The 16,541-nt window shown below is 58.2% G+C and overlaps 1 protein-coding gene across 1 annotated transcript; it reads right to left on the reverse strand.

Moving 5' to 3' along the window:
* Positions 1 to 565: 565 nt before the first annotated feature.
* Positions 566 to 11,330, reverse strand: ALOX12B (arachidonate 12-lipoxygenase, 12R type). The gene is made up of 15 exons (XM_047758709.1): positions 10,836 to 11,330; positions 9,685 to 9,889; positions 6,676 to 6,757; positions 6,483 to 6,569; positions 6,246 to 6,368; positions 5,849 to 5,952; positions 5,365 to 5,537; positions 5,022 to 5,165; positions 3,199 to 3,402; positions 2,895 to 2,981; positions 2,395 to 2,564; positions 1,852 to 1,973; positions 1,352 to 1,452; positions 965 to 1,135; positions 566 to 801 (listed from the first exon to the last, which is right to left on the reverse strand). The coding sequence occupies exons 1-15, from the start codon at positions 10,980 to 10,982 to the stop codon at positions 622 to 624; spliced, it is 2,100 nt and encodes a 699-aa protein (XP_047614665.1). The 5' UTR covers positions 10,983 to 11,330; the 3' UTR covers positions 566 to 621.
* Positions 11,331 to 16,541: the final 5,211 nt, after the last annotated feature.

Genomic DNA, 16,541 nt, shown 5'->3' on the forward strand with positions numbered 1-16,541 from the left:
TGGATAATGGATTACTTGGAGGGTGCCCTTAGCAGCCTGGCTCCTCCGTGAGCAGAGCGTGGAATGACCTGCTGCGGGGGTGTGGTTAGGTAGCATGGGTTCCTAGTTCGCAGAGTTTGGAGTGGTCCAGGTTTCCAAAGGGTGATGGCTTGGATGGTCTGGGTTCCTAGGTGGGTGGGGCCAGGGTGGTGATCTTTGTCCATGGATGGATTTTCTGGGGGCCTGATGTCCTCAGTGGTCCCGAGGTAGGGGCACTGCAGATGCACCAGAATTGCCTTGGGTTAAAAGATGAGGCCAGGGCATCCCACGGCGGGGATCCCAGCCTTCTCTCCTTCTATCCCCAGCGGCGCTGCTTGGGCAACCTACCTGGACGAACACCTAACCGAGGAGGCCCCGCAGCGGAGCATCGCCACCTTCCAGAGCCGCCAGGCCCAGGTTTCAAGGGACCTCCGGGAGTGGAACCGGGGCCTGGCGCTGCCCTACGCCTACCTGGACCCCGCGGTGGTGGAGAACAGCATCGCGCCCCCAGTAAACGCAAAGCACGCAAGCACCACAGACCCAAGGCTTGCATCCGAAGTGATTTTATTGGAAAACAGGAGGGGCGCGGGGGGAGGGGGCGGCCTAGATGGAGATGCTGTTCTCGATCAGCACGGGGTCCAGGTAGTAGTAGGGGATGGGGAGGCACTTGTTGCGCTGGCGGATGTGGTGCGAGATCTGGGCCAGGCGCTGGCGGAAGGTCTCTATGCTCCTCCGCGGCGCCTCCTCCACGAAGTGGATGTCGGGGAAGTGGCCCAGGGGCCGCTGCGGGCACAGAATCGGGCAGCTGGGACGGAGCCGGCCCTGCCCCTCCGCCCCTCGCCTTCAACAGCCTTGCCCTCTCTGCCTCCTGCCCTTGACACCCCCTCTCGCGCAGCTCCCGCCTGTGCTCAGAGGTTCCCCGCCCCCCACCGGCACCCCGCGGCACCCTGTCGTCGGGCTCCCGGCTGAGTGTCCAGAGGACCAATAGGACGATGCACGTGGTCTTCACATCCGGCAACGTGTCCATGAAGGTCTCGTAAGTGGTCAGCCCCTTGGCCTGCATGGGGGGGTTCCGCATGGACGAAGGGAAGTTGGGCATCCAGGCGGTGAACTCCAGCTGGAGGCGGGGTGGAGGAGGGACTCCTGGTCAGAGAGTGCCCCAGCCTCTCTGGCTTCAGTTGAGGCTGAGATTGAGGCTGGCACTCGGGCTGAGACAGGGCAGGACCCCGAGCCGATGGAGAAGAGCCTGATGATGGCTGAGGTTGGGGTTAAGGTGGGGACTAGGAGCCAGGTTAGGTCTGGGCCTGGGGCAGGGACTGGCGCGCACAGGTACCTGCCCTGTGTTGACAGCAGCGTGGCTGGCAGAGCAGGTGTAGATGACGATGGTGACATATCGGATGAGCTCAGGGACTGTTCGCAAGCAGGTGGGGAAGCCTGGGGGGAACGGGGGAAGGTGCGGGCAGAATCAGCCCTGCCCAGGTCCCGGCTGACCCACAGAGGGTATGACCAAACCCACCCTGGACTTCTAACACACCAAGCTGCTCATGCTCCATTTCTCAGCGCACAAAGGTTTGTTTCCAAGCCGGGAGCCTGGGACCCCCTCCGGGTCTCTGCAGCGATGACCCGCAGCCCGTGAGCTCAGGCAGGGACCCGCAGCGAGCCAGGCTTTCTTTCCTAACCTCTGAGATGTCACTGCTCCAGGGGCCAGGGAAGAGCCCTGTCAAATCCTCGGGTCATGAGCTGGCCTCCAGTCCACAACAAGACTTGCTCCGGCCCGGGGCACCCACCCCACAGCCCCAGCCCTGCCGGGTGCCCTGGAGCCCAGGCCCATACCTGAGCTCTCACGCCCTAGTAGACACTCCTTGAATATCTCCTGTACCCAGGACTGCAATTCCGGGTCACCCTCCACGGCTGCGTCACATGGGTAATAGTAGGTGATGATCTCGGTCACATACCTGACCAGGGGACAGGGCCTCAGGGTGAACCCTCCCCTGCCCTCCCCCTCCATGCTTCTCCCACCTCCCCCTGGACACCCCGGCCCTGGCTGACCCAGGGCAGCCCCAGGCCTGTGGGTGGGCGGAGGTGGCGAGGGTAGCTTGGCGAGGTCGGAACACACTCAGAGCACCAACGAGGGTCAGCTGAGGTCCAGGGGCCGCTCAGGCCCCGGGAGAGTCTGGCCAGCAGAGGCACGCTGGGGCCCCAGCAAGAAAGGGGCCCATCAGGCCTCCCAGGACCCCACCTAAAGCATGAGCACATGTGTGACCCACACGCAGACCAGGCCCCTGGATGGCACCCCGTCCTCAAAAGCTCCCCAGGCCCCCTGCAGCGTCCCAGGGTGTCCACCCTGAGTGCCACCCACTGCGGCCCTGACCTCACCTCTCCAGCGCATCCCACACGGCCAGGCTGTCGTCCCGGTAATAATATCCTGGCAGGTCCTGAACCCCGCGTTCCACGAAGTCATTGGGGAGGTAGAGGCTGTCGTAGGTGAGCTCCGACAGAGCCCGCACCATCACCTCAGCAAAGCCCGCCAGGCCCAGGGACATGCTCTGTTGGGGACGAGGCAGACCCTGGAGCCACGGGGTCCCTGCAAGTCCTCCCCTCTGAGGCTCTCTCCCGCTCCACACGCGGCCTAGTATGTGCCTGCGTGACCACCCCCGACACGCGCGCACGTGTGCACACACATACACACACAGCCAGGATTCTACACGCCTGACCGGCACACCCCGTCCTTGTAGACACAGCTCCCGCCTTAACGGGTCCCCTCCCTCCATGCCCCCTCATGATCTTCAGACAAGTGGGAAGTTCTGCTTTTAGTCTAACCGCAGAGGCCAGAACGGAAGCACGCGTCTTACCAGGGTGGGCGGTGGCAGCCTTACCCTGGCAGAGAGACCCCCCTCATTAAGGAGAATAGCCCTCCCGATGCTGTTGATCTGGATGGTGTATCGGGTGTGAGGGACCAGGAGCTGTGAGGGGAGGAAGCAGGTGATGAGAAAGGGCGGGCGGAAGTCATCCCCCAAGCACGTCAGCTCCCCTGCTTCTGCCACATCCGACCCCCTGCCTGACCTGGGGACATCCTCACCCCAAGCTCTCTCTCGTGGGTCCCCAGCTGCCTCCCCACGTCTAAGTGGAACCCCGAGCGAGCCCGAGAGCTTTCTGAGGCCCTTTGGCTCCAGCCCAGACCTTGTAGAGGGGGTGGCACATGGGGAGCTGCCTCAGCATGGCCAGGCCAAAGGCCTCGGCGACAAGGTGGGTCTCCAGCAGGTGGGAGATGGCCTCGTGGCTGTAGAACTCGGCGTAGCGCACCCACGTCTTGGCCAGCAGCCAGTCCCACTCAGAGTCGCTGGGCAGGAAGATGGGGCAGTCGGGCCCGGGGGTCTGACTGAGCTGGGGGTGGAGGGAAAAAGGGTCAGGCGAGAGCAGAGAGCACAGACACAGCCCCCCACCACCCACCACCACCCCGGCCAGGAGGCAAGCAGAGGGGCATGCAGGGAGGAGAACTCCGCCCACCCACTCCGGTCCCTCGGGTGCCCTGAGCACACCTGGGCCTTTTCTCCCTCCTTACATTGCCTCCTTTTCTTCTCTCTGCCCAGAGTACCCCCGCCATCCCTTTCTCTACCTGACAGCTCCCACCCATTCTGCGAGAACTAGCTCAAACGCTGCCTCCTGCCTCCTGGAGTTCTGCTGTGGCCCAGCGAGAAAGTGAGGATGCTTCTTTGATCCCTGGCCCCTACTCAGTGGGTTAAGGATCCGGCATTGCTGCGAGCCACAGTGTAGGTCAAAGGTGTGGCTTGGATCCTGCATTACTACGCCTGGGAGCCTAGCCTGGGACTTCCATGGGGGGAAAAAAAAAAAAAAAGGCTGCCTCCTCTGAGAAGCCAGCCTTATCTTGTTTGTTTTCTTTTTATGGCCACATCTGTGGCACACGGAAATTCCCACCCCAGCCTACTCCACAGCCACAGCAGTGCGGGATCCGAGCCACATCTTCAACCTGCAGGGCTTGTGGCAACGGCGGATACTTAATCCACTGAGCAAGGCCAGGGATCAAACCCGAATTCTTACAGAGACTATGTTGGGTTCTTAACCCACTGAGCCACAGCAGGAACGCCAAACCTGTCTTATCTTACCCCAATGGCCGCCATATTCAGCTGTGCAGGTTGCACACTGCACAAGGGGACCCAGACCCCTGGGGATTAGGGGGTCATTGAAATCTAGTCCACACTGGTCTACTAATGAGCCAGAAGCATCAGGGCTTGGCTGATCCCCACCCTTACCCCGAGGGGTGCCTTTTTCTAATTTAGACATGATTGAGGTGGAGAGCTCTGGGAAAGACGCACCTCAGTTTCCCTTGCTGCCAGTTCAGATTCTCAGGGAAGCAGCTAAGTTTGATTAGTACAGTCTTTTGAGCAGAGGCCTGGCTCACAGCAGACTTTGGTTTATCAAGTAGATGAATGAATGGCATCAAAGAGACAAGCTTGAGCCTCCGAGCACATTCCCTTCAGGCCAGCTCTCTGCATACAGACACAGCACACCCACTCTACACACTAGGGCTTACACACACATGTAACACACAGGAACCCAACTTCATGCATGGGCATACAAGGGGCAGCACACAAATGTACACAAGTAGGGACCCTCAGGGACTTGGACCAGTGCTTCCAGCCAGGAACACACACCAGGCTCACCACTAGCCACACACACACACACACACACAAATAGGGACACATAAACACAGGTGCATTCTCAGATGTCCACACAGGGACATACACTCACATGGGCACACAGGCTTATACACAAATGTACACTCACACAGGCACACTCTCACCAGTGCACAGACAGGAAATAAGGTTCAGGCATGTGCGCATGCACGCACACACACACACACACGCTCAGACAGATAGGGGTATACAAGTACACACACGGGCCCACACAGTCACATGAGTACACATACATATTCATGCACACACGGAGCTCACACAGCCACCCCAGGCCTGCACCCCAGACACCTGGATGGCGATGGGCATCAGGTTCCCTTCCGGGCCAAAGTGCAGCAAGCAGAGGGGGGCGCAGTGGTGCTGCTTCCGGCCGTTGAGTTCAACCGTGGGGATGCCCTCCAAGATGCGGTAGTCTGCCAGGTAAATGTTCCCCTTCTGCAGGGGAGCGGCCATGGGTGGGCAGGTAGGCACCCATGCCCCACGCCTTGGTTGCAGGGTGCCCTGGCCCCCCAGGTGCTGGGGTTGGTCAGGAGCCGAGTGAGGGATGTGGGCGGAGTGAGGCCTGGGTGGAGAAGGGAAGCCGGGCGGGGGGAGGCTGGGAGGCGGCGGAGGTCAAGGCCAGAGCGGGCCTCACCTCCAGTTCGGCTTGCAGGCACGTTCCCTCGCCCAGGAACGGGGCCACCATGTTGTCTGTGACCGGGAACTTGTCTGGGATCCGCGTGCAGCGGCGGAGCAGGCCCGGGTTGACGCCATTCAGGTACTGGTACCCAAAGAAGCTGTCCTCTGTCCAGTGCTCGGACACGTACTCTGGGGGGACAGAGCGGGGGCGTCACGGTGCGACCCGATCCCCTCAGGGACAGAGGAAGAGAGCGCACATCCGAAAAGACTCGGGGAGGAAAACCGAGCCCCCCAGCCTCCGGTGGTGCGGCCCGAGAGGCTCGGGGCGGCGTTTATCAGCGGAGCCGCCAGAGGGCGCGCCCGCCCGTGCGACTTCCTGCCTCGGGTTCGCGCCGCGGGCCCCCGGTTCCCACCGCGGTCCTGCCTCGTGCGCGCGGCTCCCGCCAGACATCGCCCGGCTCCCCCGCGCTTTGGTCGATTCCCGGTGCCCCACCCCATACCGGTGACAACAGACTTGTTGGTAGGGAAAATTTTCTTAATGTCCTTCAGTCTCTTCCACGACCGTGTGCAGTCCACCAGGCCGCGGAGTTTGAACGCCAGTGCCCTATGACAGGGGATTCGAGGAGGGGCCGTCAGAGGGGCTGGGCCGTGCCCTCTGGGACGGCGGTAGAGCTGCCCGCCCCCCCCCGCACCGGGTCTCCAGGTCTCTGAGTCAGGGCAGGGCCTTTCTGTCAACAGGTGTCTGCATGTCACCTCTCCGATTCCCTAGGCCTGGCTCTTCCGCTCCCTCTGCCCTCGTGGTGGTGTAACCTCTGGGGCTGTGAGGGAAGCGAGCAAGGAGCAGGGGGAGAGGGACAGCCTGCAGGACCCCCACCCCCGGCCCTCCCACACACTCACGTGGGGCCCAGGCGGTAAAAGAAGGAGGCCGTCTTGAGGAAGGAGAAGCGGAGATTTGAGTTCAGGAACTTGGTGGCCTTAAAGTTGATGAGAATCGGGAATCCCGGGATGTAGCCATTCCATCTGTGGGGAGCAGGGCAGGGCTGGGGCCCGGCCTCTACGGCAGGGCAGGGGGCGAGGAGGGGCAGAGCCGATGGCCCGTCTTTGGGGGACCCCAGGCCAGCCTCAGGTCCTTACTCGGGCCGGTTAGGGTTTCGGCGGACAGGAGGGCGGTAGCTGGGGATGTGCACGTAGTTGGGCAGGCCAGGAACGAAGACCCTCCAGCTGCAAAGAGAAGCCGCGATGGTGGGCCCTGGTGGCCACACACCAGGCCAGGGCACAGCGGGCACAGGCCCCCGGCCTCCCGCAGCCCCTGTCGCCCTCCCCTCACCGATAAAAGTCCTGCTTAGCTCTGAGCTCCTCCTTTCGGTGCTCCAGAAGGATCGGGAGTGTGTCATCTGCTGTTGTCTTTCCTGTAGGGAGAGCAGTAATGAGGCTTAAAGTCTTTCCCTGCCTCCTCACGTCCCCACCCAGGCATCAGAACTCAGCTTCTGTCCCCAAGGTCAGCTCCCGGAGGGGGGGGGGGCTCACCCTGGGAAAGAGGGGGTGTGTGTCCTCCCAAAAACTCAGAGGAACCGCCCTCCTCCCCTCATTCTGCCCCCTCAAAGGGGGGGCTCTGTTCCAGGGAAGTCCCTTCTAGACCCACAGAAACATGAATACTGAACGGTCATTTAGCACTTACGAGGTACCCGTCACTTTCTAAACCACTTTGCTCACGTCAAATTTAATTTAATCTGCACACGAACAACCTTCGGAGGCAGGTGGCTATTATTATAGGCCCGCAGTCCGATCTCCACAATTCCAAAACCCAAAAGGTAGAGAAATCAAGTTTGTTTTTCTTGCAAAGTAGGCATAAATCCCTTAGCCGACAGAACTTGCTCTAAGAGGAACCTGAGACTGTGTACGATCTTTATTGAACTCCCTTGGTGAAACTACTCGGCATTTTTGCTGCAGAAATATGAGTATATTTGATTTCAGAGTGCCCTGGTGGTTGTCTCACATAACACAGGGGGAGCATGTATAGAATATATAAGCATGTATGTGTCTATACATATGGGAGCCCCCCCGCCCCTTAGCCAGAGCTTCACTTTCCCCGGTTGCAGTTCCCTTCGGTCAACCTCCGTCCAAAAATATTACATGGAAAATTCCAGAAATAACATTGGCATTTCATAGGTCCTGCTGACATAGATTCTGCCATTAGCTCAGTTTTACTGATGAGGACACTGAGGCGTCAAAGAATTTGAAAATGTGCCCAGAGGTCCAGGAAGCGATGGAGCTGACATTCATATCCAGGCCTGTCTCTCTCCAGCGTCCTGGCGGGTAGTCTGGCATTGCCTATCCTTTTCCTTCAGGGCCCCCTCTCCCCCACCTCCCTCAGCTCACGTTGTGCTGGGGTGAACAATGCCCTCTGGAGTCGTGACCCACAGACTCAGCTCAGCTTTGTTCCCACGGTGGGAGCCCCACTCCTTGCAGGGCCCAACAAGTGATGCAAGTCTCGCTGCCCTGGTATTGCATGGCAGCTGCCCCACCCAACCCCATTCCTGCCCAGCCTCCCAGCGTCACCCCGCCTATCCCCTGTTTCCATGCCACTCAGACCCATCCCTATGGGAGGATGCTTTGCACCCACCGTTGGCCCTCCCCTCACCACCCCCGCCCCCCACAATCAAGCCTTCCCTCTGCTCAGATCCCCCCCCCCCCCCCCGGCTCCCAGGGAAAGCCTCTCAACCCAGGCAAGTGAGAGAAGGAAGAGAGATGGTCAGCTCTCAGCTCCTATCAGCCGGAGGGGATCTCTCAGCCCCGCCTCCTCTCCCATCCAGCTGGAAGGAAGCCGGAAGAGGCTCAGGTGGTAGATCCAGGGGGACAAAAGAGGACAAGCCTACAGTCCCCATGTAGCAGGTGCATATTATGAAGCTGAGTCGGGGAGTTCCCACTGAGGCTCAGTGGTAAGGAACCCAACTAGGATCCATGAGGACTTGGGTTCGATCCCTGGCCATGCTCAGTGGGTCAGGTATCTGGCGTTGCTGTGGGTTGTGGTATAGGTCACAAACGCAGCTTGGATCCCGCATTGTTATGGCTGTGGCTTAGGCCGGCAGCTACAACTCTGATTTGACCCCTAGCCTGGTAACCTCCATATACCACAGGTGTGGCCCTAAAAACACAAAAAAAAAGAAAAAGAAAGCTGAGCCAAGCACACCAGACAAGGGCTCTGGCAGGGGTGGCTGCAAGGAGCTTAGGCCTCAGGTCCCAGCCCTCTTCAATGGCAGCAGCCGAACCACTGACAAGCAGCTGGGCAGCCTTGATCGGCCACCTCAAAAAACACCGGCAGGGAGTTCCCGTCATGGCGCAGTGGTTAACGAATCCGACTAGGAACCATGAGGTTGCGGGTTCGGTCCCTGCCCTTGCTCAGTGGGTTAGCGATCCGGCGTTGCCGTGAGCTGTGGTGTAGGTTGCAGACGCGGCTCGGATCCCGCGTTGCTGTGGCTCTGGCGTAGGCCGGTGGCTACAGCTCCGATTCAACCCCTGGCCTGGGAACCTCCATATGCCGAGGAAGCGGCCCGAGAAATAGCAACAACAACAACAACAAAAAAAAAAACAAAAAAAAACCACCGGCAGCCTGTCCCACTAACAGAGCCTCTGACTGGCCTGCCAGGGAGCCTACTAGATTAAGGGGGGCCTTTTGGAGTGACACTGAGTCCTATTAAAGTTATAAGGTGTCCCTTCAGGGTGATTGGAGGTCCTTTGGAGCGATAGACCCGCCCATCAAGCTAAGAAATGCTTCATTAGAAAACCAGGGTATCACGATATGGTACCAGACCTCCTGTTCCAGGACCATGGAGAGCTGCTGAACTAACAGGGCTTCTTGAAGAAATAACAAGGCAGCAGCAGTTGGAGTAATGGGACATCCTATCAGAGATAACAGGGCCTCCTGTGGTAGTATCAGAATCCGCTGGAGTAACAGGGGGTCTTTTTGGAGCAGTAGAACATGCTACTTGGCATAAATAGGGCATCCTGTCAGAGTCCTGAGGTCTTATGAGAGTAGCCAGGCATCCTGGAGGCCTTGAGGGGAGGGCCGTAGAGGTGACAAAGAGCCCACCCTGGGGATGCTGTTGGCTGCCAGACCCCGGGAACCTGAGAGTAGCCCCATGCCTCATTCATTTGGGTTCCTCCAGGCTACGGTCCCGAGCTGGGCCCAGCAGGATGGCACTGACTGAAGGTGATGTGTGAGGGTGGCAGGTGTTCCCAGGCATCCCTGTGGAGCTGGCATCTGGCTGCTTGGGAGCCCAGGGTGGCTGGGCTGGAGTGAGGGGCTGAACAGTGGGCCGGGGTGGCGAGGGCTTGCCTGTAGCCTCCCGGAGTGCCAGGGTCTCGTAGCCATCCATCCACTGGTAGGCGGGGAAGTGGTAGATGCGGCCATTGGGTGCACAGATCTGTACATAGTTGCAGTACCAGGAGTTCTTGGGAAAGAAGGAGTAGCGCTCCTTGTACAGGCGGATGATGATGAGCTCCCCCAGGTCCTGCTGGCACTGGACCGTGTACTCGTCCACCTGCGCGGGGCACAGAGCCGGCAAAGTGAACACGCTCCTGCTGGCCCAGTCCCTCACCCAGGCCCCGCTCCTGCTGGGAGATGCTCACCTCCCTGGGGTGGCCTGATTGTTGCGCTCTCCTCCGACCCCCCAGCCTGCCCGACCCCTGCCCCTCCCTCTCTCCATTCTCAGCTCCAGAGGTCACCTCCTCCCACCCTCTTTCCCCCAGTTACCTGAAGCTGCAGGCGCCACGCGGACCCCCAAGGGCTGGTGAAAAAAAGGGTCAGCTGGAATCCAGTGCCCCCTCCCCCCACCAAGTCTCCTACAGTCAGAGCGGGCAGAGGTCCAGCCAGCCCCCTTTCCTCCCACTTATCAGTGAAGATGTGGAGATTGAGAAGATGGGGCCACCTAGAAAGTGACCTATTAAGGTCGCGTCATAGCCGGTGGCTGGACCTGACTCCAAATCAGGCTGAGGGCTCCATCACAGAGCAGGCAGGTCCCCACGGGGCAGGCTGCTCTGATGCCTTGTAAGCCATGGAGAATCCAGTGTGAATTTAAGCCAGTCCTGCTGCAGCTTAATTTAGGAGGGATGAGTGAGAGCGGGAGAGAGCGGGACGAGGGAGAAGGGGCGAGAGGACGTGGGAGAGGGATGGCGGAGAAGGAGCGATGAAGGGAGGGTGAGAGGGTCGAGAGATGAGGGTTGTGGGGTTGTGTGAGGACAGAGAGGAGAGACGGAGGTGAGCCAAGGGCAGGGAGACAAATGCGGGATGGCCAGAAAGGGATGCGAGGCTACAGACCACGGGGTGGGAGAAGGCTGGGAGCCAGATCTGGGGTGAAGGGTGTCCGAGCCACCCTTGGAGCCCCGATGTTGTCAGACCTCCCCTTCAGGCAGCTTCCTCCCTGCGTGCCTCCATCCCCCCCCCCAGGCTCCCCAGACACTCACACACACACACTCACACATACTCACCGCACCCGTTGCAAAGTCTCTCCCAAAGTGGTTCAGCAGCTGCTTATGGCTCTCTCCTTGGGTGCCCACAATGGTCAGAGAGATGGAGTCTGTGGTTCCCGACAAGAGGTCGGTACCCGTGGCCACCTTGACTTTGTAGGTGGCCATGGTTGCTCTTCAGGAGGCAGGAAGGGGACTCAATCGCAGACACTGACAAGGGGGCCACTCAGAGGGGCCCAAGCCAGGAAGGGGAAGTCAGACACGGGGAGGAGTGGAAAGGCCAGCCTCCCAAGGCAGCGAGGTGAAGCAGGGACCCAGAGCCTGGAGAAGCTGCTGCCCTTGATGGCGGGCGGGCCCAGGATGGGCGCAGGACAGGAGCCGGGCTGGCTGGGGTGGGGCCGTGCTCTGGCTGGTGAGCAGGTGTCTGGGCTGCGAGCCCTCTGGGAGCTGGCAGGGAGGAAGAGCAGGGAGGGCTCTGGCCCTGCCTCTGAGAGAGGGCGGGTGGAAGATGCCTCGATTGAAGGAGGCTTCAGGGTGGGGGAGCCAGTCCAGCCTGAGCCTGGGCCCCAGGGAAGTTGGGAGAAGGGGCAGGGCGAGGCCCCTAGATCTTTATCAGCCTAATAGGCTCCTTCCTTTTGCCCGTCCTATGGGCTGCAGCCCTGGGCATCCCTGCCAAGCAGGGCCACGGGCAGCGGATTACCTGCACTGGTTCTGGGGCCCCCAGTGGGTGGGGACAGGGGAGGGGACTCACTGTCCAGCTGGCCTGCTGCCTTGCCATTTTCATTCCTCTCTAGGGAATGGGGCCGATAGTGGCCACAGCAGAAAAACTGGCCCATCCTTCTGCCCCAGGGCCCAGAACCCAGGCTGGGAAGAGTGGCGGGTGTCAAAGTTTGAATTTGGGGACCCAAGGGCACAGAGAGTCTCCAGGGAGAGATGGTCAGGGATGGGGGGAGGGTATCTGTTGCTTCCTGCAGGGCTAGGATCAGCTGAGGAGGAATCGGGGTCAAAAACAAAAGTAGAAGACAGTTGGAGTGAAATTGGGGCCATAAGAAGTAAGCTAAAAATTGGATATATAATTTGTGATATAGCCATAACATAGACTCCTATCCAACAATAAAAAAAAACAAAACACAAAAACATAAAAAGTATACTGGGACATAGATGAATCTCACAAAGATTATACCAAGTGACAGGAGCAGATATGAAAGAAAACATGCCACCTCATCCCACGGATACAGAGTTCAAGAACAGGCAAAACTTGGAGTTCCCTCGGGGCTCAGTGGGTTAAGGATCCGGCATTGTCACTGCAACAGCTCAGGCTGGCTGAGGCTGTGGCACAGGTTCGATCCCTGGCCCGGGAATTTCTGCATGCCACAGGCTCAGCAAAAGAAGAAAGAAAAAGAACAAGAGTAATTCTTACAAAAAGTCAGACCAGTGAGTAGCTCTGGGATGGGGGTACAGACCAAGAACCTATAAGGGGGGAGCCGCACACAGGGAGCCAGAACCATTCCATAACTTGACCTGGGTGGTACATAAGTCACTGGATTTGTTCTCTGTATCTGTGTCATCCCTCAATTTTATAAAGTACACACCATCACCTGGGAGGGGAAAAAAAGGGGAAACAAAGAACGCTGCTAGGAAGAGGGCTGGAGTCAGGGTTGAGGTCCGATGCATTAGTTTGTCAGGAATCGGGACCCTCACTCCTTCATGCTTTCACTCGTCCAGCAGATGCTTCCAGAGCACGTACCATGTCCGGCACGGTGGTCCAGGCCCTGTTCTAGGCACTGCAGCCACAAAGAAGAAATACGGTACAGACAAGAGCACGAAACTGTAAGCAGTCCTTTGTGTGCTGTAGTTGGGGACAGCAAGTGCCTGGAGGATAATAAGCTTGGGATGGGAGGGGGGACTGGGGTTGGGGGCGAGTGGCTGGTGGAATCACAGAAGCCAGGGCCCTGAGGACTGGGGTGGGGTCAGGCCCCCTGGATAGGGCCGAGTTTAGGGAGGTGTTGGGACTGAGATGAGATGATGAGAGGGGATCAAAGTCCTGCCCTCCCGTTCGGGACCCAGGGAGAGTGAGGAGAGAGTCACATTCTCGTCCCCTGTTCTGGACCCGCCCTCCTTCCCTTCGGCCTCCCAGGGGCAGCTCCTGCCAACAGGAAGCACCAGCCCAGGTTTCCTCCCTGGTGGCACCCTTCTGCCACCATCAAGGGAGGGTCACATGGTGCCAGGGCCAAGAGGGGGCTGGGATTCTGAGACGGAGAGAAGGGTCTGGCAGACCTGGGATTGGGTGAGGCATAGGGGTGATTGCAGTTCAGGTTGAGCTCAGGGGTGGGGATGTGGTTGGAGTTCAGGAGCGAAGTGACCTTTTTATTTTTTATTTTTTTTGTCTTTTTGCCATTTCTTGGGCCTCTCCTGCGGCATATGGAGATTCCCTGGCTAGGGGTCTAATCGGAGCTGTAGCCGCCGGCCTACGCCAGAGCCACAGCAACGCGGGATCCGAGCCGCGTCTGCAACCTACACCACAGCTCACGGCAACGCCGGATCCTTAACCCACTGAGCAAGGGCAGGGATCGAACCCGTAACCTCATGGTTCCTAGTCGGATTCGTTAACCACTGTGCCACGACGGGAACTCTTTTTTTTTTTTTTTCAAAGTGACCTTTTTAAAAACCCAAATCTGTCTATGCCAACCCCTCACCCTTCCTTCCTCCGCCAGTTCAAACCTGATGGTTGGTGGCAACTCCTCACCTTGGAGATAATGACATCATCCTTTCCTGTAGCGCACCTGGCCTACCTCCTGGGTCTCCTCCCCAACACATCCCCCTTTGCTCTCTTCTTTCTGGGACGAGTCTAGCCTCTTATTCGTTCATCAACAGACACAACGAAGCCCTCCTACCACAGAGCCATCGGTGAGGCCCTAGGAATACAATGTAACCAATGCAAATCCCTATTCTGTCTCCTGGAGCTTACATTCTCCTGGGGAAAAGAGACAATATTACCTAATAAATAAGTAACTTAAAAACTACATTAAACAGTGATAAGTGCTAAAGAGAAACCATGATAGGGAAGGATAATATATAGAGGAGCAACCTTTTGATGTGGCGCAGCCCAAGAATAGCTTTTTGAGAAAGAGACAACAGAGTAAAAGATATGAAGGAACTGAGGGCAGCTTCTCCCAACCCCAGGGCCTTTGCACACACTGTTCTCTCTCTCCTCCTTGGACCCAATGAATGTTTCCTCTTCTTTGGGATCTTAGCTTGATAACTGCTTCATCAAGAAAGACCAAATTTAACTCTTAATGGCTCAAACGGTGCTGTAGCTAACAGCCTGGAAGGACATCCGTCTTTCCCACTAGACTAGATTGTCCGTAATTTGGTTTGGTTGTCTTCCCACCTCCTGGCACAGTACCTGGTATCAGGGAGACTCTGGAAACATGATTCTTAGTGGTTCAGTGGGTTAGTGATAAGGATGAGATCAGGGTTGAGAACTAAATCAGTGATAAGGTTGGAATGAGGGTGAAGCTTTGAGAGGAGAGCTGGATTGGGGTGAGGGTGAGGTGGGGGCCGGGGAGTGCCGTGCAGGAGGGCAGTGGGTTAAGGCTAAGGAGATGGAGACAGGACTGGGGAGAGGCAGGATGAATGTCACACGCTGCCTGGCAGGGCTGTGTCAGTTGCTTGGGCACAGTGCTGTCCAGGGCTGTCAGGCTGGTCAGGCCCGCCCTCCTGGGCTCTGCTCAGACACCCTGATGACTCTTGTGTGATGCTAGGAGTCTGATGATGATAATTTGCATCTTAAGATGCAAATTCTCTGCAGCTTTTCTCAGCCTCCTGCCTTCTAACCATTTCCTTTCCCTTGAGATTGTGCCCCCAGGGGGCTGCTGAGGCTCCGTGAGAAGCAGGGTGAGCAGAGGGGGGTTTGAGCCTCAGGGGCTTGGGAAAATGCCCCTGCAGGCCCCTCTGGGATGCAGGGTCCTGGAGCAGCCTTAGCTTTCTAATCCAGCTGAGATCGCTCTGTGGGGACAGGAAGGAGGCAGGCAGCCTGGAGGGGAGGGGAGGAGAGGACCCTGGGGAGACAGGAGAGGGAGCTGACGCTGGATGTCACCAACATGAATTTGGATCTACCTCCCTTCTCCAAAATCACAACCCGCGATCAATAGATCTCCCCCAGCCAATCCCTCTGTCCCAAAAAAGCAGGCGTGGTGCCCCTGGGTTTGACCAGGACTCAAGTCTGGAGTGGGAATGAGGTTCCCATGGGGAACAGAGACAGACATGGAGCTGCGGGGGATGCAAACGTGGCTGGGGACATGGATGGCATGAGGGGCAAGGCACTCCCCAGTTACAACCGAAATGTGAACGCACGACTCTGGGTAGGTGCTCACTGGGCTGAAGAACTGGTTCTCCTTGACCAAGGGTGGACCCGGAGAGCAGGAGAGGCCCCTGGGAAGGATGCGAGCTCCCTGGGTTGGCTCACAAGGGGCCACCCACACAGGAAACTGAGTCCATACGGCTGGGGCACCCCCACACACCCCTTGCCCCACCCTGAGCCTGGCAAGGCAGGGAGCAACTGACCCCTGGAACCCCACCCCCACCCCAGGCCAGAGGAAAAAAAAGCCAAATCGGGTCACTCCTCTGCTTTCAGCCAGAGCTGAAAACAGTGTTGCCCTTAGAATCAAATCCAGGGACTTAACTGCGGACCATGGGATCATGCATGACTCACCTTCTGTCCACCCCAGGTCACCTATTCCAACCACTCTGGCCTTGAACACATGCCCTTCGGGGCCTTTGCACCTGCCCTGGCCCTGCTTGTAACAAGTTTTCCCCAAGCCATTTCAAGTGTTTCATTCTTATCATCCAGGGCTCTACTCAAACAATCACCTCCTCCAAGTGGCCTTCCCTGATCCCCAGACCTAATGCCCCACCCCGACCCCGTCATGTTAACACACCACCTGATGTATCTCCCGGCTGCACCGGAAACTATCTGAAGGGATTCGTTCATGTGCTTGTGCATGGGTTTTTCTGTTTGCCCACAGTCGCTGGGGGAAGCAGGCATCACACCGGGCAATTCGCAGCTGCTTCCCGCACATAGGCTCTAGGGAGACGGGAGCCATGAGGCAAGAGGATTCTAGAATGTCACTGCTTGGAAGGGACTTTCCAGATCTTGGCCCCTCCCATTTCTCTGACAAATCTGGGCCACTGAGGCTGGGACTTGCTCAAGGCCAGCTGGGGAAAGAGGGCTGGCACGCTTCCCACTCTACCATCCCAGGTGCCCTCCAGACTAACAAAAAAGCGCAGGGGGTGCAGAGTGCCAGCCAGGGGACGTCCCCTGAGTGACAAGGAAGGCTGGAGTGTTACACGAGCCCCCTCCACACATCTGGTCCCCAGAGTTGCCCAGAGTCACACAGAATCCTATGTGCAGCTGGGAGTGTCTCCCAAATCTCCCTCCAAGCTGGCTTTCTGGGAAGCCAAATTACAAGGGTCCTCCCTGGGCTCACCCTCTCCAGCTCAGGGGCATTTTTAGACTAGGCATGTCTTCTAATGCTCACTTTGGTACAGCTCGAGGAGTGTCGGTCCTCTTAGAAAGACAGGCTGCCCAAGGGCGCCCTGCCATCACTCCCCCCTATCCTGGTCCTGTTGTTCTTTTAAAGCAAAGCCCAGGTTTATGGGGCCGGCACATCTAGCCTCTGCCACAGTCCTCCTGGCCACAAGGAGGAGCCACCGGGCACATCGTAG

Source organism: Phacochoerus africanus, chromosome 14 (assembly GCF_016906955.1).
Source record: "Phacochoerus africanus isolate WHEZ1 chromosome 14, ROS_Pafr_v1, whole genome shotgun sequence".
Classification (NCBI taxonomy): Eukaryota; Metazoa; Chordata; class Mammalia; order Artiodactyla; family Suidae; genus Phacochoerus; species Phacochoerus africanus.